At 47.3% G+C, this 27704-nt stretch overlaps 1 protein-coding gene across 1 annotated transcript in view; it reads left to right on the top strand.

Moving 5' to 3' along the window:
• Positions 1–19155: 19155 nt before the first annotated feature.
• Positions 19156–27704, top strand: part of ADAMTS16 (ADAM metallopeptidase with thrombospondin type 1 motif 16) — an 83540-nt gene continuing 74991 nt past the window's right edge. Inside the window, exons 1-3 of the mRNA XM_058680108.1 lie at positions 19156–19355; positions 19455–19557; positions 23365–23690. Coding sequence (XP_058536091.1) covers positions 19224–19355; positions 19455–19557; positions 23365–23690 — 561 coding nt within the window. The 5' untranslated portion in view covers positions 19156–19223. The remainder of the gene's footprint in view (positions 19356–19454; positions 19558–23364; positions 23691–27704) is intronic.

Below are 27704 nucleotides of genomic sequence, written 5' to 3'. Positions count from 1 at the left end.
GTTTGCTGCAATTAGATTTATCTATTTTTTTATTTCTTGCCTGTATTTTGATGTCAAATCCATGAAGTTCCTTCCAAGCCCAATGTCAGAAGCTTTTCCTCAATCTTTCTTCTAGAACTCATGGTTTCAGCCCCTCCATTTGAAGTTTTCATATATTTTGAGTTGTTCTTTTCTATGAATAATGTCAGATTGGAGTCCAGTTTCCTTCTTTTGTTTGTGGATACTTGATTTTTCCAACATCATTTAGTGACAGCTCTACCTTTTGTCCATTGTCTATTCTGCAATGCTTGTTGAAGATCACTTGCTTGATCATGAATGGGTAGTTTCATTTCCGAATTCTCTATTCCATTGCATTGGTAATGCCAGTGCCACATTGTCTCAATTACAGTAGCTCTGTAATCTATTTTGGAACCAAGGAGTCTGATGACTCCAGCTTTGTTCTTTTACGACTGTTTGTGATCTAGTTTCAATCAATAGTTGGAATGCTTTTCTGTTCACCTAATGCTTTAATGCCAACAACCTTTATCATTTTGTTGTTTTTTCCCGATATCATCAGTTTTGTTTTTCTAACTTTTAACTTATTAAGGTTCTTCACTAAGTCTTCCTATTATTCGTATGTAGTGTTTCTTTCTCACGATAACATTGAATAGGGACAATGGAACCCATCTAGGTGATTGGAACATATGCATGGCTCTTTCTGGCAAAGGAGTAGAAGAAACTGAGTTATCTCAGGAAGGGTTGAGGGAGAGACATGGAGGTCTGGTGCTCCCTCAAAACATCACAGACAGTCTCTTATTTTAATCAGAGGTGCCGGTTTTCCATGGAGAGTAATTGATTCTCAAGGACAAGTCCACAGTCAGAGGGCAGGAGGGCCTGAACTGAAACATCCCAGCCTGCACTTGCCCTCCTAAGAGCAAGAGCAGTAACATTTCAGGCTTCTTTCTCCTATGAAATTTCCTCCTATGTACTTCACCTCTCATTTCCTATTATTATTAGGATTTAAATATTTGCTTTTGTGAAACAGAACAAAAAGAAACCAGACTATAAGCTCCGAGTTCCCTTTCTGTACTTGCCACTCCTAAATGATAAACCAATGCTTTCTGGTTGTAGATTCCTGGGGTTTACTCTATGAATGGGAAGCAACAGCCACACTCCAGATAGGAATTAGCTTTGGTAACAGGTGACGCTCCATGGCCACATCCAAGTCTGGAAACCTCATGGGGCTGCTTAAACTTACCTCAGGAGCAAATGACAGCTCTGGATGTGAGAAACACGCTCCCCTCTGAGCCTAGACATAGCAGTCAAAGTATTCCATGGGTCAAATTTAGATCCATTCGTTGGGTGACGAAACTCCTCTGTGTCTGCCAATGGTTTTCTTCAGACAGAGAACTGGTAATAAAGGATGACAAAGGACGTTCCTCCCTCTGCATGGCTGTGAAGAAAAAGAAAGAAATAGATCAAGGGCCTAGAGCAAGCCTGCGTCCAGCATCTGAAGTCCAACACCAGTACTGGATCAGAAGGAAGAGGAGACTGAGCCTGGATATGAAACAAAAGCAGTCATAAAATACAATAGTCAGATATGTCTGTTGACTTACACAATCTGGCCAAACACTCGTTTATGTATTGGCACATTCAAACTCCATAGCAGTCTCATAAAAAGAACTACAAACCTTTTTGCTTGTATGCTTTTTATTTTATTTTTGAAAGGCAGAGGGAAAGAGGGAGAGAAGAAGGAAGAGTAGGAGAAAGGAAGAGACAGAAGTGAAGGTAGCAGTAGGGAGGGAGGGAAGGAGGGAGGGAGGGAGAGAGGGAAGGAGGGAGGGAGGGAGAGAGGGAAGGAGGGGGGAGGGAGGGAGGGAAGGAGGGAGGGAGGGAGAGAGGGAGGGAGGGAGGGAGGGAAAGAGGGAGGGAACGAGAGAGGGAGGGAAAGAGGGAGGGAAGGAGGGAGGGAGGGAAAGAGGGAGGGAACGAGGGAGGGAGGAATAGAGGGAGAGAGGGAGGGAGGGAGGGAGGGAGGGAGGGAAGGAGGGAGGGAGAGAGGGAAGGAGGGGAGGAGGGAAGGAGGGAGGGAGGGAAAGAGGGAGGGAACGAGGGAGGGAGGAATAGAGGGAGAGAGGGAGGGAGGGAGGAATAGAGGGAGAGAGGGAGGGAGGGAGGGAGGGAGGGAAGGAGGGATAAAGGTCCACTGGTCACTATCTAAATGCCTGTAACAGTTGAGGTTGGGACAGACAAAAGTCAGGAGCTAGAAACTTAATCCACATCCAGAAAGTGGGATCTGGCATCTGCTTCTGATTTGCTCTGGACTGCCTGCCTGAGGCTCCAGAACATATCTGCCACTTTGCCACTCTGGACTTAGGCACCATGTGCTGAAAACAGGAAATCACCTGACTTAGAATCTGTTCTTAAAAGAATAAGAATGCAGAAACACAATTTAGCTAGAAAACTTAAGAAAGGCTCTTGTATCTGGCAAGCAAGATGACACAAGTGACCCTCACCAAGGAGGCTCTGGGATCCTTTGAAAATGCAGAGTTATTCAGGAGGAAATGCTCAGGATAGTCACAGGAGGCAAGCTCGGAGTGTGGTGTCAGAAAGAACACAGGCACATTAGACAGGAAAAATGAAAGATGCAAAAGGGAGACCACGAAGATGCTCAATGGGATGGTGACTAAAAGCAGAGAGCAAGGGAGCAGAGGCTGAGCCTGGATGGAAGAAGACACTGATAAAAGGAGGATCCCTTTTCCATGAGAGAGGCTGAGCCAGGGCACTGCAGGCAGCACTGCCCTTGCTCCAGCAGGGTGTGCCTGAAGCTCACTTCACAGATACTTGTATTGAGCTCCCAGCATGGATTGGCAGACCCAGGGGAGCATCACAGCACATCTGTGTCCATATGGGAACAACTCACTTGGCATCATTAGTCCGATGTTGTGGAGAGCTCTACCGAAGGCATAAACTGTGTATTCCTGAAAGTTCAAAGACATGTCTGGACCATGTCCCAAGTCAGACCAGATGACCAGCTTCCAAAAGCTGTTGTCAGCATTTGGTGTTAACGTCTCCTGGCCAGCTCTCAGCTCACATGTGAACGCTAACAAGTGTCGTGTGTTTATGTTGCTTTGATGTTGTTAAATGGAGATAGATCATTAGATTAACACATACCGTTCAAAGTCTATTATCCTGCAAGTTCCCCGCTGAGCCACAGAGGCTTCTGCAAATCTGATTTGAAAGATTGGTTTGAAGCGAAGCTGTGGCAACCTTCCCAGTGCCATGTGGTTTTCTGTGCCCCTGACCTGGCTTTCACCTCCTAGAATCACCTGGGCAAAGTGAGCAGAACCACCAAGTCCAAGCCGAGGAGTAGCTTAAGATTACATCTCCAGATTCCACATGCCACCATGAAGAAATGAGATGGCAACCTGTGTATTCACATCTGTATCTGTAAATAGATGCACCTGTTTAGGTCAAAATTATTTAGCCGGAAAAGCTGCAGGCACAGTCACTGTCCTTGACTTGAGAGAGAGGATTCTAGAAGCTACTCAAATGGAAACAGACAAATAAATAACAGATCAAAGAAAAGTGTTGTCCAGAAAGATTCTACCCTTCTATCCCAATATGAAAGACTAGCCCTTCTGCATTTTGCAAAGTCTACTTTAGGGATCCAGTGCTGTATGTAGAAGATAGCACATATTGGTGGACCTCTGAAAGCAGGATGGAAATAGTGGGTTATTGTTTAGAGAGATGAGAATGTGAAAGAAAGGAAAACAACACAGTGACTCGATTGGCCAATCCCCCCTTCAAATGTTGGGATCCCATAAGGGTGCCAGTTTGTATCCTGACTGTTCCATTTCCCTTCCAGCAATCTGCTTATGTTCTGGGAAAGCAGTGGAGGACAGCCCAAAGCCTTGGGACCCTGCACCCATGTGGGAGGCCAAGAAGAAGCACCTGGCTCCTGGCTTCAAATCCGCTCAGCTCTGGCTGCTGAGGCCACTTGGGGAGTGAATGAGCGGATAGACAATCTTTCTGTATGCCTCTCCTTTTCTCTGTACATCTTCTTTCCAACAGAAATAAATAAACCTTAAAGAAAAAGCAAAGCCAAGCAAGAGGCAGAAGTCGTGGATGATCCTGTAGAGGTCAGTTGGAGGGCAGTGCATAGACAAGGATGAGCATTCCCTGACATTTTACTAACTGCTCACGGAAACAATGCCAACCCACCCCTTCTCAGCTCTACTCCCTCCTCTCAGCACACCTCAAGGAAAACGCATGTTGCCTGCCTTCTGAGTAGCAAATATTCATTGTATACTTAGAATACCATGCTAGTAGATGCTGCAAGATGCATAAAATTGGAGGAGTCAACTTTTTATTAAGGATTTTACCAAGTTGGTTGAGTCAGCTAACCAGTAAGCATCTGCAGTAGAGTGTAAATGCCAAGGGAACAAGAGTACTCATCTGTCATTTTACTTTCTGTGCTTTCCTCAGATGCTTTGATATTTGCAGCCTTATTAACTTGGGAAGATTGCCCTGCTTGGAAAAAGTTATGCCAAAAACCAGTAAAGGCCTGGCATGTAAGCACCCCTTCCACATGCCAGGCCCATCCACCAGCCCTTTTATTTGGCAGAGTCGAGCCATTAGTTTCCTGCAATGATCCCACAGGACAAAGGGCCAGATCACTCCTCTGTGCTCCCAAGCTGGCCAGATCTACAAGCCATCCTACACCCAGCCACCCTGGCCCAGGCTGCTCTTTCCCATGGAGACCACAATCAACACCGACCAACCGTGTCCCTCACTGCCTGAGCCTCCTGATGAACCAACCCTAGTGCTTTTCTCTGTGGTCCTCCATAGCACAGCATGCTCTCTGCTCTGAGACCTACAAATAACACCTATCAAAGACAGTGGTCTCCTGGTGTGTTGTCCCCACCACACCGAATCATACTCATCACATAACAAGCTTCAAACCAAAGGCAGCAATGATGAAGAAACAGAGAGATGAAGTGCACAAGTCGGCTTCAAGGAGGGTGCAGCAGCCAGTCCATAAAACAGCAGGTGTCGGTCGGAAAGGCAGAGCGGAGAGTGCTGCGCCAGCAGCATCACCTGGAGAGCCAGGCTGAAGTCAGTGGAACTCAAAGCAAGAACAGGGCAGACCTGAGCTGTGGAAGGCTTTGTGTTAGACAAGAGAATAATGCTACTTCAGAAGAATTCAAAGACCAGCGATTTTAGTCTAACCTAAGTTATCTATAGGTTCTAACAGGAAGTTCTGATATCCAGTGACCAAAGGATATTTTTATTATATATTTGTACTAAGTGTGACAAAAAAGTGAATATCATCAGTTTATAAAGCCTTGTAAACAGCATTAACATACACAAAGTCCCAACAGCCACAGAGTGTTAAGACAAAGGCCAACGGTAAGTTGCTGCAGATACATGAATGGGCAGCCCAAACGTAAAACACTTCCTGCTGTGGTCGACAAGGGTGTCAGAGGCAGAGTATGGCTGACCCTTTGCCACCAGCGCACCTTCCTCTTGGCCTGGGGGTGAAGGAATGTCTCATTGACCCCCGCAGGAGTGCTTCCCAAGTGCTTTTCCTCTCCATATCACAGAATTCCTGTAAGTCATCATGGGGTAGATGTGCCCTCATTTCCCTTCTGAGTGAGTTCTTGAAGACCAGGGTCCCGTTTGTGGTCTGGTGGGTTGCCCTGGCTTCCTCCTAGTTCTCTTTGCACTCAGGCTCTGGGCTCCCTAAACTGGAAGACCCACCACAGCCTCTCTCCACTTGCCTAAACAGGTCAGTGGCACGCATATCCCCATGGACATCCCCTATAGGGATGTGTACTTTGTCTCCCAAAGTCCTGATAAATTTTTAAAATGTCATTGATTCACACTGATTTCATTTGAATGGTGGGGTTGGGGGAGGAGGAGGAGAGAGAAATGCCTATAATAGCTAAGAATGGGTGGGTTTAAGCCAACAGCTCAGAACTCAGTCTGGATACCCCCTGTTGATGACAGGGGCCAAAGTATTGGAGTAACCATCCACCACCTCCAAGCGTGTACATTTGCAACAAGCTGGAATCAGGAGCAGAGCCTGGCCTTGAACCCAGGCACTTTGGAATGGGTTGCAGAGTCCCAAGCAGCGCAGTGGGGTAATACCACTCAGAACACCAGTGGTACTCCATGGGTTAGTTTCCTGGGTGTCCATATGTGGCTTTTGAAAGTATTCTTGGCAATTTGGGTTCTGGATATCTTTAGTAGTCATTTTTTCAATAGTACCACCCCATATTTTGTTCTTGAAACTGATATGCCTTCATTGGTACCTCTAGGCTGACTTCATTTATTCTGATTTCTATTGTAGCATCTTTTCTCTGCTGCTGATACCGGGAGAGTTGCTCAGTTTGAAAGAACACTGATTTACTCTCTGTCATGCATTTCTTCCTCTCATTATTTTGTTTTAATAAAATGTTTTACTAAAATATGTTTTTCAAATATTTGTCACAAGTACATTCCTATTGAGCTAGGCTGCACATTTTACTTGTTCCATAACTTAATCTTCTTGATTCTTAATTATTGTCTGTGCCATTACTGCTTTTAATACCTGTAAATTAATTTTAAGGTCTAGCACAGGTGATCAGTTGGATCCTTGTGTTTTGTTGAGCTCTTCTGGGTAATATTAGACTTGCAAATCAATGTATGCTTCTCATTTCTGAGCTCATGTTCAATTGAGAAGCTCTCTGATTTTTTTTTTTTTTAATTATTTATTATTTAACTTCAGTAATTACATTGTATTATGTGACACAGTTACATAGATACTTGGGTTCTCCCCACCCCTCCCCAAACCCTCCCACCATGGTGGATTCCTCCACCTTATTGCATAACCACAGCTCAAGTTCAGTTGAGATTTCCCCATTGCAAGCGTATACCAAACATAGAGTCCAGCATCTTATTGTCCCGTCAAGTTCAACGGTTTCTTAGGTATACCCTCTCTGGTCTGATGACATAGCCAGCAGAGTATCATCCCAGTCAATTGAAAGCTCCAACATACCATCAGCAAAAATTTACATCATTATGGAATTAATTGACATAGTAATGAGTAACCAATATGTTAAAAGTAAATGCGGGTTCCCAGCCACCTTCTGTGACCACCTCACCTATACTTCAATTTTCGTTTATACACAACATATAACATTCAAAACATAACATGTTATACATAACATCATATCATCTTAAATTAAGGCAAACATGTGGTATTTAACCTTTTGGGATTGGCTCATTTCCCTTAGCATTATGGTTTCCAGTTTGGCCCATTTGGCCACAAAGAACTGCATTTTGTTTTTTTTAATAGCTGAGTAGTATTCCATGGAGTAGATGAACCATAGCTTTCTTATCCAATCCTCTGTTGATGGGCATTTTGGTTGTTTCCATCTTTTTGCAATTACTGATTGTGCTGCTATGAACATAGGAGTGCATGTTGGTTTCTCATAGAACAAGTGTTCTGGATATATTCCTAGGAGTGCTATTGCTGGATCATACGGTATGTTGAATTTGAGTTGTTTGAATATTCTCCATACTGATTTCCATAGAGGCTGTACCAGCCTGCAGCCCCACCAGCAGTGGAGTAGGGTTCCCTTTTCCCCGCAACCTCGCCAACAAGTGTCGTTGGTGCTTTTATTCATGTGGGCCAGTCTTACTGGCGTTAGGTGGTACCTCATTGATGTTTTAATTTGGATTTCCCTTATTGCCAGGGAACTTGAGCATTTTTTCATATGTTTATTTGCCATTTGGGTTTGTTCCTTTGTGAAGTGTCTGCCCATTTCCCGTGCCCATTTCTTGAGTGGCTTGTTTGTTTTGACATTTTGGTTGTTTTGTAGCTCTTTGTATATTCTGGATATTAGCCCTCTATCACCTATGTCGTGTGCGAAGATCTTCTCCCATTCTGTGGGTTGCCTTTTTACTTTGTTGATTGTTTCTCTAGCTGTACAGAAGCTTCTTAGTTTGATGAGGTCCCAATTGTTTATTTTGGTCTTGATTTCTATTGCATCTGGAGTCTTTTTTAGGAAGTGAGGGCCTACCCCTAAGTGTTCCAGTGTGTTTCCAACATTTTCTTCCAAAAGTTTGAAGGTTTCTGGATGTAGGTTTAGATCTGTTATCCATTTAGATCTGATCTTAGTGTATGGTGAGAGATGTGGATCTATTTTTTTGTTTCTGCAGGCTATCAACCAGTTGTCCCAGCAGCATTTATTGAACAGACCTTCCCATTTGCCTGGGTTGTCGTTTGTCTTTTTGTCAAAGATTATTTGGCTGTATCTGTGTGGGTTTCCTTCTGGCATTTCTATTCTGCTCCATTGATCTTCCTCTCTATCTTTGTGCCAGTACCACGCTGTTTTGATAACCACTGCCCTATAGTATGTCCAGAGGTCCGGAACTGTGATTCCCCCTGCTAACTTCCTGTTCTTCAGGATAGTTCTAGCTATCCGTGGTTTTTTGTGCTTCCAGATGAACCTTTGGATCATTGTTTCCAGATCTGTGAAGAATGTTTTGGGCAATTTGATTGGGATTGCGTTGAATGTATATATTGCTTTTGGCAGTATAGACATTTTAATGATATTGATTTTACCTATCCAGGAGCATGGGATATTACTCCATCTTTTGAGGTCTTGTTCAATTTCTTTTTTAAGCAGATTGTAGTTTTCTTCAAATAAGTCTTCTACATTTTTGGTTAGATTTATTCCCAGATATTTCATACTTTTCTCTGTTATTTTGAATGGTATCTTGCTGGTTAAGTCTTTTTCCATCTTGGGGCTGTTCGCATACACTATGGCTGTTGATTTTTGTTCATTAATTTTGTACCCTGCCACTCTACCAAACTCTCGTACAAGTTCTAGCAGTCTCTGTATTGAGTCTCTTGGCTCTTCTACATAAAGAATCATATCATCTGCGTATAGTGAGAGCTTGACTTCTTCGTTTCCCATTTGGATTCCTCTGATTTCTTTTTCTTGTCTTATGGCCTCAGCGAGTACCTCTAGGACTATGTTGAATAGTAGTGGAGAAAGTGGACATCCCTGTCTTGTTCCAGATCTCAGTGGGAAGGGTTCCAGCTTTTCTCCATTCAGTATGATGCTGGCGTTGGGTTTTTCATATATTGCTTTAATTATGTTGTGGATTTTTCCATCTATGCCTACCTTGGTTAGGGTTTTTAGTAGGAAGTGATGTTGGATTTTGTCGAAAGCTTTTTCCGCATCTATTGATACTATCATGTGATTCTTGTTTTTCAGTTTTTGGATGTGGTGTATCACATTTATAGATTTTCGAATGTTGAACCATCCCTGCATTCCAGGGATGAATCCTACTTGATCTGGATGAATGATCTGTCTGATGTGTTTTTGAATTCTGTTGGCTAGGATTTTGTTGAGAATCTTAGCATCAATGTTCATCAAAGAGATAGGTCTGTAGTTTTCCTTCTCTGTTAGTTCTCTGTCTGGTTTTGGGATTAAGGTAATGTTGGCTTCATAGAATGAGTTTGGAAGGGTTGCCTCTTTTTCTATTGTTTTGAAGAGTTTGTAGAGGATTGGGGTCAGCTCTGTTCGGAATGTTTTGTAGAATTCTGGAGTGAAGCCGTCTGGGCCTGGGCTTTTCCTTGTTGGGAGGTCTTTAATCACTGATTCAATCTCTACTTCAGTTATGGGTTTGTTCAGGTCGTTTGTTGCCTCTGGGCTAAGTTTTGGCAAGTGGTAGAAGTCTAAGAACTTTTCCATTTCTTGGTGATCTTCTGATTTGTTGGAGTACAGTGCTTTGTAGTAATTTCTGATTATGGCCTTAATGGATGCGGTGTCTGTTGTTATGTTGCCTTTTTCATCTTTGATGCTGTTAATTCTTGCCTTCTCTTGTTTTTTCTTTGTCAGTCGGGCCAGTGGAGTGTCTATCTTGTTTATCTTCTCAAAAAACCAGCTTTTTGATTCATTGATTTTGTGTATGGTTTTTTTTATTTCTATCTGGTTGATTTCCTCCCTTGTTTTGATGATTTCTTGTTTCCTATTGTGTGTGGGGCTCTTCTGCTGTTGTTTTTCCAGTTCCTGGAGGTGTGTGTTTAGTTCCTGTATTTGGCGCCTCTCTTGGGCCTTGACATGAGCTCCAATTGCGATGAGTTTACCCCGTAGCACTGCTTTGGCAGTGTCCCACAAATTTTGGAATGTTGTGTCAGAGTTTTCATTGGTTTCCATAAATTTTTTGATCTCATCTTTAATTTCTTCTCTGATCCATTGTTCGTTTAGTAGCATATTGTTCAGCCTCCAAGAGTTTCTGTATTTCCTGGGGCATTTTGAATTGCTGATTTCCAGCTTCATTCCGTGGTGGTCTGAGAGGGTACATGGTATGATTCCTATCTTTTTGAAGTTATTTAGGTTTGCTTTGTGTCCTATCATGTGGTCGATCCTGGAGAAGGTGCCATGTACTGCTGAAAAAAATGTATAATCTGTGGCCTTAGGGTAAAAAATTCTATAAATGTCAACCAAGTCCAGTTGTTCTATTGTTTGTATGAGTTCTGTTGTTTCTTTGTTGAGTTTTTGTTTTGTTGATCTGTCTATAGTTGTTAGTGGGGTGTTAAGATCACCCACTATTATTGTGTGCATATCTATGTCTCCCCTTAAGTCCGTGAGTAATTGCTTCACGTAGCTAGGTGCGTTTGAATTTGGTGCATATATGTTCACAATGGTAATTACTTCCTGATGGATCAGTCCCTTCACCAATATATAATGTCCTTCCCTGTCCTTTTTGATGTGTGTCAGATTGAAGTCCACATCATCTGAAATTAAGACAGCTACCCCAGCCTTTTTTTCTCGTCCATTGGCATGAAATATCTGTTTCCAACCTTTCACTTTCAGCTTCTTTGAATCTCTTCTGGTTAGATGTGTCTCTTGTAGGCAACAGATAGTTGGGTGCTGTTTGATAATCCATTCTGTTAATCTATGCCTTTTGATTGGTGAGTTCAGGCCATTTGTGTTGAGAGTTAAAATTGAGAGGTTGTGATTTTGCCCTGCCATACTTGTTTTTGTGGGTGTTGATATCTGTGTTATTGCCCTTCCTTGTGTGGACTTTAGTGGGGAGACCTTCCTGTTTGCCATCTTTGCTTATGATTCACCTCCTTTTTTTCTGGAATTAGTGCATTTCTAAGGAGATTTTGTAGAGCTGGTTTTGTGCTGGCATATTCTTCTAATTTCTCTTTGCTGTGGAAGTATTTGATTTCGTTCTCAAATACGAATGAGATCTTTGCTGGGTACAATATTCTTGGTTGACAGTTGTTCTGATTCAGGATTTGGAAGATCTTTGTCCATTCTCTTCTTGCTTGTAAGGTCTCTTCAGAAAAGTCAGCCGTGATCCTGATTGGTTTTCCCCGGTATGTGATCTTTTCTCTGCTTCGTACTTGTCTCAGGATTCTTTCTTTGTCTTCGTTGGAGTGGAACTTGAGCACCATATGTCTGGGTGAAGATCGCTTTGGGTCATATCTGCTGGGAGTCCTCTGACCGTCCTGGATTTGAGCTGGATTCATGTTCCAAGTGTTTTGAAAGTTTTCCTGTATAATTTCGTCGAGCACCATTTGCATTCCTGATTCTTTTTCCGCTCCTTCAGGAAGGCCAATAATCCTAATATTTGATTTTCTGAGGTTGTCTTTCATTTCTTGTATGGTCTTATTGGCTTTGTTCAGACTTGTCTCCAGCTGTTTCATGAACTGGGTGTGTTCGTTTTGTGTGTCTTCCGTTTCAGAGATCCTCTCTTCTGCTGTATTTGTTCTGTTGGTTAGGCTCTCAATTTTGTGCTCTAAGTCAAGGATTTTACTTTTCATTTGTTGTATTTCTGAGGCTATGTGGTTCTTGAATTCCTTGAAGTCCTCCCAATTCTTCTCATTGTCTCTGACATATTTTAACATTATTTTTTTGAATTCCTTGTCTGGTAGATCTTCTATGTCTTCATCTCGCATCTCCGAAATAGACATTGGCTTTCGATCCTTTATTGGTAGGGTGTTGGCACTCTCATCTGGATCATTACCTTTTCTGGTATTTCTTCCCATTGTGTTAGTGTTTCTTTTTTGAGAGACCTAGGCACCAGTGTGCTGAGGGGTCTCCAAGCACTATCCTGTAGAGATCGGAGTCTGCAGGCGTGGAGTAGCAGGGTGTGGGAATTTTCAAGGCACTTTTGGTGCGTCTCCAGAACACTGGACCTCAGGGCGCCTCTTCCAGGGCCCAGCGGATTCAAAGCACACTCTCAGCTCGTCCCCTACAGGTATGCTACCACAGGGCGTGGGGGAGTGAAGGCACTCTCTGTGCGCGCACCCTGTTTACTGGATCACAGGGCTCGGAGCAAGGGACTATAGGGCGTGTTCCAGGTGCTCTCTGGAAACGCCTCCTGCGCAGGTCCGCCCACCCCAGCTCTTGCAGGGGACCGACCGCCCCTGCGCTAGCAGGGAACTGCCCAGCCCAGAGGCGTGCTTGGGTTCCTGTGGGATAGCACCGCCCAGCTGAGTGCCACACCGCAAAGGCACAGGGGAGTATCCAGTGTGCCTTTTGCCTTTCTCCCAGACACAGTTTTGGCAGTCTCAAGGCACTCGCCCTGTGTCTCTAGAGGCTGGAGCCTGGGGGGGGGGAGGGGCGGGGAGGCCAATTGTGTTCAGGCTCTGTCCGTGCCCCTGGGGGGCCAACTCCCGAAGCCTCCAACCCACCACTGTCCCCACCCAACTCACTCAAACCTCAGGTTCTTGCAGTCTGCCTCTTCCTCTGGTGGGAATCCTGGCCGCCAGTGCGTCTCCCGACTGCTGCGTCCGTTGCTGGTCTCCGCGCGGGTTGCGATGGAGCCTGGAGGCTGCGGCTGGTGCAGGTCCCGGGGGTTGGCGACCAGGGTGGGCAGATGCCGGCGGGTCCCGGTGATTCAGGGTCCTGGTGTCCGCAGCGGGGCAGGTCCTGGCGAGTCCTGGTGACCAGGGTGAGCAGATGCCAGCGGGTCCCAATCACCTCCGGTCCTCACGGCCACAGCGTCTTCAGGTCGGTCTTTGGGTGGGTTCGGCGGCTTTCAGCGTCTGCCCTCAGAGGTGACTCAGCAGGTCAGGAGCGGAAAGTCGTCTTCCCTGTCCTTTGCTTTGTTTTTCCCTGGTTGCTCTTCCGAGTTGTGTGGATTTTTTTGGCTCCACACTGTCCAGGGAACTTCACGTTCTTCTCCCTGTAGTTCTATGCTGCTCCACTTACGCTTTTGTCGCGTTCTAGCCCTCTCTGTCTGTGAGCTCTCTCACAGTCTTCCTCCTATGTCGGCCATCTTGCGAGTCTCTCCGAGAAGCTCTCTGATTAAAGAATTCTCCCTTCTTCACTGGAAATCTGTGGACAACCCCAGATGCTGTCCTGTGCGCATTTGCAGCACCCAGCCATTCAGAAAAATCATGTGGTATGGCTGACATTTTTTTTAAGATCCACTCTACTAACTTGAAACAGTGAGAGAGAGGGGGAGAGACACATGGAGAGAGGATCTTCCACTTACAGGCTCAGTCCCCAACCGGCTACACTAGCCAGGACTGGGCAAGGCTGAAGTCTGGAAGCATGAGCTTCATCTGGGTCACCATGGAGATCCAGGGGCACAAGCACTTGGGCCACACTTCACTGTTTTGCCAGATGCATTAGCAGGGAGCTAGATTGGGCATCCGGGATTTGAACTGGCAAACCTAAGAGGCCCTTGTGTTGCAGCTCACAGCTTGATCCATTGTACAACACTGGCCCCGTGACTCCCGTTTGGCCTGCGCTTTGAGTCTGTGCTCTCTGATGACAATTTTGACATGCTCTGATAGGATTAGCAAAAGAGCTCATAATTCTCAGCCAAAGGCATTTTGGCTTTTGAGATCATATTAAAAATAATCAACATGCTGACCAGGTGGAACAAACCACTGTTGAACTTCTAAAGCTTGAACGGGATTTTAGAGCAGTTGTATTTTGGACTGTATCCACTTTCTGTGTCTGCAATCAGAAGGACATCAATTTTCACTCTCACTGTCAGGTGTGTGGAAAGAGGACAGAGACGGCTTTTGTTTTCTGAAGACTCCACTCTGCCTGTGCTGTTGGAAATGTCCCGAGTCAATTAAGGTAATCTCAGCCACATCAAGACGTGTATGGCTCTAAGCCACGGACAGATGCTAATGGTGACGTGCCTTGGAATGATCCGCTCGGTGCCCTGCTGTGGGTTGCTGTGCTTGCTTGGGGATCCCCATGCTGTCCCCTGCCCTCTCCCTGTGTCCATCTCTGCTCCCACAACAGAGACTTCCTTCTCGCGCTTCCACCACTGAAGTCCCAGCTCCAGGTCCTGCAGTGTCCAATGTTTGCTGAGTAGTGGCCCTGGCCTGCAGGTGACTGCTTTTCACTCTGTCCTCACACAGTGGAGGAAGAGCAGGGGAAGGAGGGAAGCCAACCCCAACCTCTGGCATTCCCCTTCTTTTTGTAAGGGCACCTGCCCTATTAATTTAGGGTCTCACCCTTACGACTACATTTACCCTTTGCCTCCACCTCACAGGCCCTAAATTTTGGGGTACATATTCTATCCTTAGCATTCCACCCATGGCTCCCAAAATGTGTGCCTTTCTTGCAAGCAACATTCATTCATTCCATTGCAACAGCCTCCAGAGTCTTCACTAATTCCAGCATCAAATCTGAACTCCCAAGCCTCAAATCCTCTGAACAGGGCAGGACTGGGTCTCCAGGTGTGACTCACTCCGCTACAGCTTTGCCCCAGTGGAGACAGACAGGCTAAGCACTTCCAGAACATGACAGCAGTGTAAACAAGAGGGGTGTTCCCATTCCAAAGGGGGCTTTCAGGAGGAAGGCAACATGGATCCCAAGAATGTCCAAAGCCTCACAAGGCTCTGTGCCCTTCCCTCTGGTCCTGGGCCCTTATCAACAACATGTGATAAAACCTTCTGGGGCCCTGGAATTGGGAGCCACCTGAACGGCTTTTTAGGTTTTTCTTCAGAAGTTGAGGGATTTTTTTTCGTCCTCAGATCAATCCCTGCTTTTTAACCCAATAAAATCAAAACTTTCTGCCTTGCCCATGTGCTGCTCAGACTAATACCTGTGTATCCACTTCCCAAAGGGTAGCAGGGGAGAACCCGAGCAGGAAGTGGAAGACAAGTCCAGCATGTCCCGGAAATCAACTCTGAACTCCCCTGTGAGCAGCCCAGGGGCCAAGAGCAGCAGGGTCTCCAGGCACAGTCCACATGGCCGCAGATCACCACGGGTAAGGGTGGATGACTGATGCTTCTGCTCACCAGTCAGGGCCAGTAGAGCCCTACACAGTCCCCACTGGACACTGGTCTCCAGGTCTTAGGGATGGGCGCAGAAGGCCACGTTTCCTAAGAATCACCAAATCTTCCTTTACTTATTCTCTCTGAGATGGGTGGACTCTAGGGTGCTCAGTGGCACAGTCAGCAGCCTACTGCTGACCCCAGGCTGCTAAAGGACCTGAGAGGGTGGGAGGCGCTGGCATGGAAGCCTGGAGCTGGCATGGATGAGGGCTCCCTTCCGTACAAGTCTTCTCTCACTCTTAGGTCAGTAGAGCAGCTTTGCAGGGCAGGCAGGGGGAGGTCTGGGGTAGAGTCTCTGTCTCCAGCCCACCAGGAGGGACAAGATGAGTCCCCAGGCCTGAGGCTACACAGCTATTTGACACTACATGTATGTTTTGGGTAAGTAGCTGGGTGCTTTCCATGACACGCATAAGGAAAGAGCAGCATCTTCAGAGAACATGAACTGCACAAGTTTCCAGAAGATTCCTCAGGCTGTTCCACTCTTGCCATCAAGGGTCCACACACAGGGCCAGCACACCAGTCCGAAAGACAAAGAACAAAGTCACAAACGATCATCCAGAACCTTCCTGCCGCACACGTCCACCCGTCCTCCCACCAGCTGTGGGCCTATGGCCTGCGTACAGGTGATAAGCCCTCTCCACTGCATTGCTTTTAGAAACAGGGCCCTGGCAAAGTTTGAGCTTTCTAATCTCAAATGGCATATCCTTCCACAGGAGAAAGAGCCTCAGGTCCACATGTGGGGGACCGCAGCTACAAGGATCTTCCAGGCACTTTGTGAAGAATTGAGAGAAAAAAGCCTGAGCCATTGATTCAAGACCTGAAGATCTGCAAGGACCCCAAGGTGAGGTCCCAAAGCTGGAAGCCAAGAGCTGGGTCTCCCACTGTTCCCTCTCAGAATCTGTGTGACAGGTGAACTGGAACAACAGCCAGGGATACTGGACTACACACGCAGCTCCAGACCACACCTCCTGAGTAAGGGCCATCTGCCATCAGGGGAGGCAAGGGTTAAGGTGGTGTCAAAAGGCTTCCTCAGAGAACCAGAGGTAAAGCTTCCAGTGAAGGGTGGCGAGGATTCAGTTCCACCATGGTGAAAGCAGCCTTAGAGAACACGTAAATAAATGGGCCGTGTTCCAATAAAACTTTATTTACAAAAGTAGGCAGCATTCCAGATTGGGTCCCAAGCTGTACTTTTCCAATCCTGGCTCTAAAAATATTATAATAAAACTACCCTCCTTTTCTTTCATCTCAAAATTCAGAATGATAAGGCTTCAGAAAGCTGCAAATGTATGGAATTTCGGGCTGGCTGCTTGTTTGAAACTTTGCAATATTTATTCTTGAGGTTATTTTGGTGGGACATTTTCTTTTTGAAATTGTGTGTGTGTGTGTGTGTGTGTAGGGAGAGATGGAGAGAAAAGGGCAGACAGACAGAGAGGGATGAGGCAGGGAAGAGCACCTTCCACCTGCCAGTTCACAACACCCAGAACGGACCAACCTGCAGCCGGGAGCCTGGGCTCCATCTGAGTCTCCCACCATGTGGCAGGGTCCCAAGCCCTGGAGCTGTCTTCCACTGTTTTCCCAGGTGCATTAGCAGAAAACTGGATTAAAGCAGAGGAGCCGAGATTTGAACCGGCACTACTATATGGGACTCTGAAATCAGCCCAGCAGAACCTAAGATCAGCCTTAACCATTCCAAAAGGAAAGAAGTTACACAAAGCTGTATCTCCACCTACTCTTTGAGACAGGCATATCTGGAACAATCCTTGTTACTGTGCAGCCAAACAAGTGGACAGCTGCTGATGCAATTCAGCCTGGTCCCCTCCTGAAGTTCACCCAGGTCCCCTCCTCTCCCTGCCGCCCCTCTCCTGAAGTTTACCCTAGCCCCTCCTCTCTCTGCTGCCCCTCCCCTGAGGTTCACCCTGGTCCCCTCCTCTCCCTGGCACCCCTCTCCTGAGGTTCACCCTGGTCCCCTCCTCTCTGGCACCCCTCCCCTGAGGTTCACCCTAGCCCCTCCTCTCCCTGGCACCCCTCTCCTGAGGTTCACCCTGGTCCCCTCCTCTCCCTGGCACCCCTCTCCTGAGGTTCACCCTGGTCTCCTCCTCTCCCTGGCACCCCTCCCCTGAGGCCTAGGGGCAGCTTGAGGTGCTATGCCATGTTTTGTGGCCTTCCATACACTCAGCCTGCCAGGCTCACTGACCTCAGCTCCGTGTGTCCCATCCCGAAGGCTGGAGTTTGCTTTGGTCTTCACCGGTGTTATCTGGGGATGTTGAACCTGGGTGCAGTGGCCAGCTGAGGAGCTAGAGTGCCCGTGGTCCTCCACCTCCAGCATGCGGAGGGAATCATTAAACACCATCTGCTCTTATTCTTTCAACACAATCCCAAGAATTCTTCTACATCCATTGCTCTTTCATTCCATTTGTCTGAACTAAAAACAGCACGTCTGTGTGATAGAAAGACCCGGAAAATCTGATTCCTCTCCTGTCACATGGGGTACAAGCACATGCACATATATACATGATAGATGAGACCCCCACGTATCAAGCTCACGGTGCCCTGTGGTGGAGGGAATAGCAAAGTCGGTCTTGCCTGTAGCACACTCAGGATATCTCTGCTCCAGTTCCAATGCCACCTGTTCCAGGCAAGGGTAACCCCCCAAGATACAATCTGAGGCAGCCCCTTGCCAGCCGCCAGGGAAGGGGACGTGACAGCGAGTTTAAAGCCACCTCCAATATAAGCCTTCACAAAGAAGTACTTGCAGTCTTGAGAAGCGGTTTCCCAAAGTGAATGTCAGGGAGTGCATGTGCGCATGTGCTTGTTACCATACTGAGTCAGCTGATGCACAGCCAGGCTGTCGGTCAGTCTTGTCCAGTCTAGCCGCTTCTGAATGGATAAAGGCAAGAGGTCCAGGGTGAGCTCCTGGGGCCACCTACAGTTCAGGCTGCCTGGACAAAAGGAGGCCAGAGACCCTTCTCAGAGTCTGTGGTGCAAATCTCCTGAGCTGGGCAAACAGGCAACTTCAGGTCATACAGGCATGGGGACAGGAGTGTAGCTGCGTCTGACCACAGCATGAAGGGTCTGGGAGGTGGGGAGCAGCCAGAGCAGGGCTCCATCAGGGTGCTCACAGAGCCCAGTGGGCATGTGAAAGCCTGCAGGACCAATGGCTGTGCATGCACACTGTCACTCCCACCTGCCACTTCCACCCACAGTCAGACCTTGCTCTGTTAACCTGGGGGCCAAGTGCTGCCGACCCCTGGGGGCCCAAGGCACCAAGTCCAGACTCCTTACACCCCAGAACTCTCATCCCTTCTCAAGTCCAACAGCCTGGGACATTCCTCCATACCCACCCAGGTCCCCGCGAATCGCAGCGTTCTGGCGCCCTCTTGTCTGCACCCGGCTATCTTCTTGGGTGGGAGGCCAACTCTGGTGTGATGTGGGCAGGTGCTGCGCATCCCATTTATACGGCCCCGCACCTTTGGCTGCGCAGCGGAGGTCCATAATCACGTGAACAATGCAAACTCCCAGTGGCCAACAAGGCGCCCAATCTGGCCTCCTTAGTCCCTGCCTCCTCCCAGGACTGCACCTAAAACTAACACCACAGACACTTGGTCCTCCAACTGCTGTCCTTGTCTCTTCCGCCCCCCACCCCTCCTCCTCTCCGGTCCTCTGGGCCCCGCTCCATCCTCTCACCCCCTCCTGCCCTCTGCCCTCCCTGCAGCGAGCTCCCACAGTTCGGGCGGGTACTGGGTCGCCGCCCCCGCAGCCACGGCTGCCACTCCGCCCCCCGCGCCGCGCAGAGCGGCTGTAATAACCCGGGCGCGGGCAGCGGAGCCACTGTGGGGAAGCCTGAGCTGCCGGTTGGGTCGGTGCCTCCTGCCCACCTGCGCCCTGCCCGACCAGGGATCAGCACCCTTCCGAGCGTCCCTACATGACACCCTGCCTGCCCGGCTCAGAACCGCAGTGCGAGCAGCTGGTGCAGGGCGCACGGGGCAGCGGGGCCATGCGGACGCGGGGCTGCGCGGTGCTCTGGGTGCTACTGCTGGCTCAGGTGGGTGGGCAGGTGAGTCCCCCGCGCTCCCGGCCACCGCGCGCCACGTGCCGTCCCACCTGGTCCGCAGCCCCCGCCGCCTCACCGAAGCATGGCCGCCTTTTCCTGCAGGCACCTGCGTGCGCCGTGGGACCCGCACCGGCGGCGCCTGGGAACCCGAGCGATCCGCACCGTCCTCCTCCGGCGGAGCGCCGGGACCTAGCGGAAGAGGGCGGTAAGTCTGTGAGATGGGGAGTTCTAATCCTTGCAGCTTCACGGCTCGTAAAGCCCCGCAGCTGTGGGCTGCGGTGAGCTGCAGGCTGCGGTACACCGGGAGCCTCCTGGCCCGGTGACCCTGCCCTGCTCCACTGTCGGAGCGAACACCTGAGTGAATTTGATCAGGAATGCAAGCCACCGCTGGCCGGTTGTTACCGTAACCTTAGAAAAGGGGCAGGGGTGCACTAACCTGAGGAGCTCAGTAAGAATCAAACCCCTTTAGAAGCCGGTGATCTCAGCTTCCCCCAGGCCCTCCCGCTTCTATCCTGTAAGATTGGACCCCAGGGGAGGGAGGATTATGGTTTTTTTCCTGCCTGCTTCTCATCTTTGTATCAAAGCTAATAAACACCACTAGAATATGGTTGCTCCCAGGCGGCCGAGCAGCCTGCCGTGGCCTGGGCAGCGTCCAGGTCCCCAGCCGTGAGTACGAGTCTGGCGCAGCATGGTTTCACCTGCCCACCTGGTGGACTCTGTTCAGCCGAGGTTTCAGGTGTGTGGCATTGTCTGCAAGCCGACTTTTGATGGAACTCATCCGAATCTCATCCTTTCCAATAACAAATTCCCATCTCCAATTTTAACAGTATTGACCTTGAGAGAAATAGCTAGGTCTGACAGATCCCAAGTATTTTCATAAAATCTAGAAAGAATAAATCATTTAAAATTCTTCAATTAATTTCATCTTGGTAAGATAATGTAAAACCCTTTTCAGGTGTTGCTGGGTCAGCGTAGCTCAGATAGATGCTCTGCCGCAGGACCTCCAGGATGACCACCAGAGAGCGCTAGAAGCAAATGATAGAAAACCTTGACTGTGTTCGGGGCACGAAGTACAAAGCACACTGAGAGCTTCCCTTGTGGGGCTGCCTGGTCCCCGCGCTATTCCAGTGCATTCTGCAGTGGAGTTATTCATATCGGAAGCTGATTGTCTTCACCTGGCTTCAAAGTTTTTTGTCTGTTTATTTGTTTTACTTTTAGCTTCATAAAATCATGAACATTCCAGAGGGACTTGTTTCCTCAGCAAAGCCAAGCCACGGTTTGCAGCCCCAGTGTGTTTTTCTCTTGCGCCCAAAGGCTTGCTTCTTTCTCCTACAAGCACAGTGTTGAAAGCTGCTCTGACCACTTGGCTCCGGAGCAGGTGTCCCCAAGCACAGTGTTTCCATTGACAACAAGTCAGTTGGTGGATTTGGTGGGGGGTGGGATCCGTCCTTGCTGAAGTTCTGGGTTAGCCAACACCTCAGCCCTCACCGTCCAGGAAAGGGTGAGTGGACAACGGAGCCATCAGGTGAAAGCCCCCTCCTCCGTCCGCAGAACGGCCTGTAGGATGTGCAATGGAGGAGCTCTGGGATCATCTCTCATTTGGATGTCTGGGTATTTGTGATAAAAGTGTGTTTGAAATCGCTGCTTTGACCATGATTTTTGTTTACCCCGTGGTGCGAGCTGCATGTTTACATTCTGTGGTGGTCAGAAGCAATAGGAAAAAGATCTCCTTTTCTTTTTGAGGCAATAATGGATAACTAGATTGAGATAAATTCAGGCACAAAGAACACCAATGTTCCCTTGGCTGACTCGACGCAGCTTTTCCGATTCTGTATGAGACGTGAGTGCCTTTCCTCCAGATGGACCTGGACAGCAGAGTCACACTGGAGCCTGTCCAGTCAGGCTCTGAATGAAGGCACCGAGCAGAGCTGTGCAACACAGTGCAGAGTGCGCTGTGCTCTGCTGCGGCGGCCAGCTGCTGCACGTGCACAGCTGGGCCTGCATGCAATCATTTCCAGGGCAGGAGCTTCCAGACTTGATGCCCATGGTCATGAAAACCGCTGGCATCCCATAACTCAGGGTCATGAAAAACCACCGGGATCACGTAGTGCAGGGTAATGACTTCAGCAGTCAGCTGTCACATTTTCTCCTAGAAAAAAAAAAAGCCTCACATACAACCAAGGTCTTATTTAAAGAGATAAAGGGATCTCAAAGATGAGAAGTCACACTTTAAAAAGTGTTTTGGGGAATTCCAATCACTTGAAGTTAACATGCCCAGCATACGGCAGTTTAGTTTCTACTACCCTCCATAGGGTTGCTGTGTGGCAAGACACTGCTCATCTTTAGAATTCTCTGGTGGGGACCTCTTTTCCACACTCAGTTACACCTGACTTGCAGTGCTTATCATTCTCAGGATGACTTCTGAGACTCAGCCAGCATCATTCCCCCGTACAGCCGTGGTGCTTGCTTGGGGATCAGCCCTGTACTTTGTAGACGTTTAACAGTAGCCTTGCGTTCTACCCTATAGCTTCCAGCTACACCACTCTCCAATTCCTTTTCTGAGACAACCCTAAATACCTCCAGACATTGCCAAGTAAAGTTCCAAGATAGGACAGAGACACAAGAGTGAGCTCCAACATTCCGCAGCACATGGGCGAACGTCGTGCGCAGCAGCTTGCGTTCTATAAAGCTCTGAAGGAGTTTGTGGCTTCGCAGCACAAAGAAATCATAATATTTAAGGAGACAGAAATGCTACAGCTACTGGTTGGATCCTCAAATACTGTATACATGTATCAGATCTCACCAGCTGTTATGGGCAGAATTCACCTTCAGGCGGGATCGCTCTTTCTGTCTCTCAAATAAATAAGTGTAAGTTAAAACAAAGAAACAGATAACTCCAGGTTAAGAATGTGGTAGCAGAGAAGCCCTGGCCCTTTTGCTAGCCCACTCCTGCCCCAAGTCTTCCCTGCACATGGACAAGCAACTTCCACTAAACTCTCGGCAGCATAGATTGTATGATAGATAGTGGTGATGAATCAATCTTGATTAAAAATATGGAAGTCAATTATAGTCCTCCAGAAGAAGTGGAAATTTCTTTGAAAGGACAACTGCAGTGTTTGCAGCGTCTGCGCCCACTCCTGAGACCCTTGTTGGAGCTTTCAGGGTTCTCCATGACCTTTTGCAGAAGGCACTGGGTCTCCGGATGCAGAGCTGGAGTGCTGCCTGCGCCCTCAGCCCGTGGGCCTGCACACGTGTCATGAAGGCTGATAGATTCTTGGGATTTTGTTCTATTTAGAAATAAAATAGCTACACTTTAGACCAGGGTTCTTTAAATTCTGATGGGAAGAAGAGTAGCATGTAAGGCTTTCGCAAGCAGACCTGCCCGTGTCCCGGCAGCCAGTGCCGAGGCAAGCAGACCTGCCCGTGTCCCGGCAGCCAGTGCCGAGGCAAGCAGACCTGCCCGTGTCCCGGCAGCCAGTGCCGAGGCAAGCGTGGAGGCAGAGCCGTGCACTCCGCAGGGAGCATCCAGGGAGCCAACACTGCAAGCACATTCTTCAGGGTCCCTGGATTTGCAGGTCAATGAGTGCTCATCGTAGTTTCAGCTGTTTCCTGAACATGTACCGTGTCAATTCAATGAAGGTCTTGGTGGAAACCATTTACTAAAGAGCTGCTTTAGAATTATAAGCACAATTATATATCCTAGCAAATTTTGTGCAATAGAAACCCCAAAGTCTAGCTTTAGTTTTATTTTGTGTGTCTTCCCTCTGAAGTTCCTTCATAGAATCTGTTGAGTTGGTCGTCACAGACTACAAAAGCAGCAGTGGCTTTAGCCAAAGGCCACTTTTAAGATTTTCCCTTTGATTGCACATGCATATGTCTCACAAGTTGATTTTGAGAATGAGAAGGGGTTGACTTTTCCTGCAACAGTGTAAGCAACGATGTCATGGTGTAAGAGTTTCCCTTTGTAAGGCTTCTTGCTTGTTACTCAGCCAATCTTTTCTCTGCACTGCAGAGTATGCCCTGGTGTGGGCCTACGAGGTGGACCCACTGGGAGACTACATGTCCCGTGAGCTCACGCATCGCCAGCGGCAGCGGAGGGCAGTGGCACCGGGAGGGAGCGACTCTCTCCACCTCCGGCTGAAGGGCTCCGGACACGATTTCCACTTGGATTTGAAAAGTTCTGGTCACCTTGTGGCCCCTGGATTTACCGTGCAGACCTTTGGGAAGGGAGGTACCAGATCTGTGCAGACCTTCCCATCAGAAGACTTCTGTTTCTACCAAGGCTCCTCACGGTCCCACAGAAATTCCTCCGTGGCCCTTTCCACCTGCCAAGGCTTGGTGAGTACAGGCGTGTGATGAGAGACATGTGCTGGGATTTCCTTCCAAGCATCTCCACGTGCCTTCTGTTATTATAGGGCAGATTTTTGTGGTCTGTAAAAGCAGAACAAACAGTGCCAATTGGTGCTTCCTGTAATGGGCTGGCTGGGCTGGGCTCATTTGCAATAGTGTGCCCAGTCGCTTCCCTGAGGGCAGTTCAGGGTGAAGCCTGCACAGTGGGACTGTGGCCTGAGCTTGGGAGATGTTCTCACTTTAACTTACTGGGCCATGTGTCACAACCTGGAAAAATGTCATTATTTTGAATTGAGTGCCAGTACTTGATGGATTGGTTATATTGGATATTTGATCAGATGCTTGAAAGATATTGAGTACTTTCCTTTTGTCATTCTGGATAGCAGGTTTAGCAGGCAGGGAATTCATTTACAGTAGGACAATGCTGGCTTTTACCAGACTCATGAGGCTATGGTGCACATGCCACTTTTGGAATATCTGATCTCCACACAGCATGGCCACTCTGCTCTGCTTTGCAGGGACCGTTGGTGAGGAGCACTTGCCAACCTGTCGCTCCACCTGCGCCTCTCAGGTTTACCAAGGCATCATCTCTGTGGCCCACCTTTATTTATTTGTTTGTTTGTTTGTTTGTTTGTTTATTAGAGATCTCCATAAGTTGGAGAAATGATTAGAAGATGCTTAGATGCCTGGCACAGATTAATCACGGAGACGCCCATGAGTGAAGGTGCCTTTCTGGGGTTTGGGCCGTGAGGAAGGCTGGATCCTCGGCTGTTTTTGCACAGTGACCTCAGTCAGTCCTAAATGTCCTTCCCTCTTGGAAAAGACGATTCAAGCCTGGGTCCTAAGTGTTTCTGTATGTGCGTGCAAGACTATTGGCTACTGAAAGGACACTCCTAACCAATTCCCTAAGATGCAAAATGTATGCAAATGCAAACATCTTATATTTTTAAAAATATTAACATCCTGCTTTCAGAGAGAATTTGATATGAGCTGATCTCATCTCTCCTTTCATTTACACAAGCTCTTGGTTTGTGAGCGGCCACAGCGAACGTTGCCAGGGAGAGGGTGTTGGTAGTTTGGCATGCTCATTGAGCATGAAGACAGTGCAGCTGATTCCGCCCACGGACTTCTAAGAAAAAATAGGTCTTTCCTAATTAATGGACTAGAACGCTTCACGTAATGCACAAAATGAAGATATCTTTGCTTGGCTTCTCTCCACAAGGGCTTACCCAGAGATGGAAGCCAGCTGGGTGGCGAGTATGCCAGACCGTGCCAAGTGGATGGATGTTCCCATTGACCTAGTGGGAATGTATGCTCATTGGTGATGTGTTGGTCTGTGGGAACTTGAGCTCTCCCAGGAAAGGTGAGGTTGGTCCTGGTATCTGTCCCATGGATCAAGTTCATTGGCAGCAGTGTGGAATTGATGGCTGTCTTTGGATTTGGTGGTGGTTAACAATACAAGTTGTAAGAGGACAGTTGCATAAAAGAAAGGGGGGATTAAAAAGGTTTCTCTGGATAAGAAACACTGGACTCTGGGGCCGCTGGACTGGAGGTATGCACACCTGGAGCGGGGTCTTCCGGACAGACCAGCTCCATCCTCACTACTGTTGCTGCTACAGGTGCTTGTTACAAAGTGACCTTAGTTGAACTCAGTGTAACTTCACATTTATTATGTAGGTTTGCTTGAAGATATCTAAGAAGTGTTATTTTAAATGAGCCTTTGTTGAGACACGATTCATGTAACAGTTTCTCTACGTTAAAATGTCGTGTTCAGTGGTTCTTAGTAGACACACAGTTTTCTGGGTGTCACAGAATACAGTTGGAGGCTTGTAGACATCTCAAACAGAATCTTCCTGGAGCTGATCTCACGGCCAAGCTCCTGCCCACTCCTAGACACCCACTAAGGGACTTTCTTACTCTCTCCATAGATTTGCTTTCTCTGTGTATTTATTATAAATAGTGGTATACAAGAGGTATTCTTCTGCGATTAGCTGCTTTCAGTTAGCACATGTTTAAGCCCCATCCATGATGAAGCATATATGAGTTCTTTATTCCTTCTCAATTTCTAAAAGAAGCTCAATGGCATCCTTATGCCATTTATTATTTATGTATCTACTTATCAACTGATGGGAGGTATTTAGACACAGTAATAGTGTTATTACTGCAAAAACACTATTATGGACATCTGTATACAAGCTTCAAGTGGACATGTGTTTTCATTTTTTTGTTTGTATTCCTAAAAGTGTAATTACCAGACGATATGAAAACTATACTTCACAAATTTGTAGACTTTTCCCACAGTGACTGCACCATCATGCACTCGTCCAGCGCCGGGTGGTGGCTCTGGTCTCTCCACATTGCTGCCATCCTTGCGAACATCTGTTCCCTTAGTACGGTCATTGTAGTGAAAGTGAAGGGGCATCACACTGTGCTTTGATTTGCTTGGTGTGGGTTATTTATTTGTGGTGTAGGTCATTGTGCCTTGATGGCCAATTTGTCTGAGAAAATTCCTCACACATATTAGTTACATGAAATAACTTTGTTACTTACAAATAGCAAGAAGCTATCAAGCTATATACTTCCAGGAACAGGTTTTTTTTTTTTTTTTTTTAAGAAATGGGGACTCTAGATTTTATTAATAAGCTACTTTTAGAAAATCCACTGAATAATATTTCTAAAAAAGTTTCATTTGGAAATGTTTTCTCTTGCATATTATCCTAATGAATTCTCCCAAGAGATTTCCTGTTAAGTTCTGTACTTGGATTAACACTTTTGGTGAAGAAGAAAAACATACCATTTGCCATCTGATTTTGGTTTAAAATTTACATGCAGCACAGCTCATCCTGCATAAATTGTGATACTTGTTAAGGTTTTAACTTGTAAGACCAATATTACTTCTAAAAATTCAATCATTCCTTAGTCTTCAAAAATGTTGTAAGCTTTGTAAATGCTGGGATGGTCAGTTATGCTTAAACGTCTCACTCGGTGGACTTACTCAGGGCCTTTTTCTGTCCTGGGTTTTATTTCCAGCCACAAGCTTCAGGGATTCCCTGGAAACTCATGTCACCAAGAGGTTTTTCTAAAGCTCCCAATAAATCCTGGGAAGCTGTCTGGGATACTGCCAAATGTCCACTTGATTTTGAAAAATGTCCTTGCACCAGGAAAATAAAATGGGAGTTTTTTTAAAAAGTCAATATTGAAGATGGCCAGAAGAGATAATGGGAGATTTGAAAGATAAGTGTCACTCTCTGAGAAAAGTGAGGTGGCCTGAGCAGATGTAAAAGTTGGTCCTGGGAGGCATTTGGAAGGCTTGCAGTGAAGTCGGGGTCTGGACAGAGAATGTTGACATGTGGAGATGGTTAGAAATGTAAAAGGTAGTTGTGCAGAACCAACTGAAAATATTGTCAGTTTCATAACTTGGACATTGATAGGAATGATATCTTACCAATGGCAGCACCAAAATGAAATTTTCTAAGATAACCTCTGTATTTGAAATTGACACAGATCTTTCCATCAATTTTCATTAATTGTAAAGCCCCCCAAAATAGACTAGAAAAGTTTAGCTATAAAAGCTATGTTTGTTTATTTGCTTGTTTGTTTGTTTTCTGCTTCTCACAGTTTAGAAGTCATGAAGGGTGGAGTGGCTCACAGCAGCACAAAGCTCAGCATTCGGGCAGGTGTCGGAATGGAGCGCTCAGGCTCAGCCCGTGCACATCTTCCTCCCCCAGTGGCAGGCCGTTCTTACCAGGTCTTAAGTCTCATCTAACATCAGGCCTCCTGTGGGGTCGGTGTTTCCTCAGATGCTTGAACGTGTGTTTCCTGATGCATCCAGGAGTGCATTGGCACTCAGCAGCCTGTGTGTGCTTGACTCTAACTCACTCCTGCCAGCCCATGTACCAGATTCCTACACTCAGCAGAGCCCTGTCTTTGCTCACCGCGGCCAAGCTGTGCTCAGCCACCTGGGACGCCTAGTGCCGTGAGACTCCGAGTGGAGGTGGCCAC

The sequence above is a fragment of the Ochotona princeps genome, chromosome 23 (assembly GCF_030435755.1).
Source record: "Ochotona princeps isolate mOchPri1 chromosome 23, mOchPri1.hap1, whole genome shotgun sequence".
Lineage (NCBI taxonomy): Eukaryota > Metazoa > Chordata > Mammalia > Lagomorpha > Ochotonidae > Ochotona > Ochotona princeps.
Note: the sequence above shows the minus strand (reverse complement) of the source record. Positions and strands in the feature narration are given on the sequence as shown.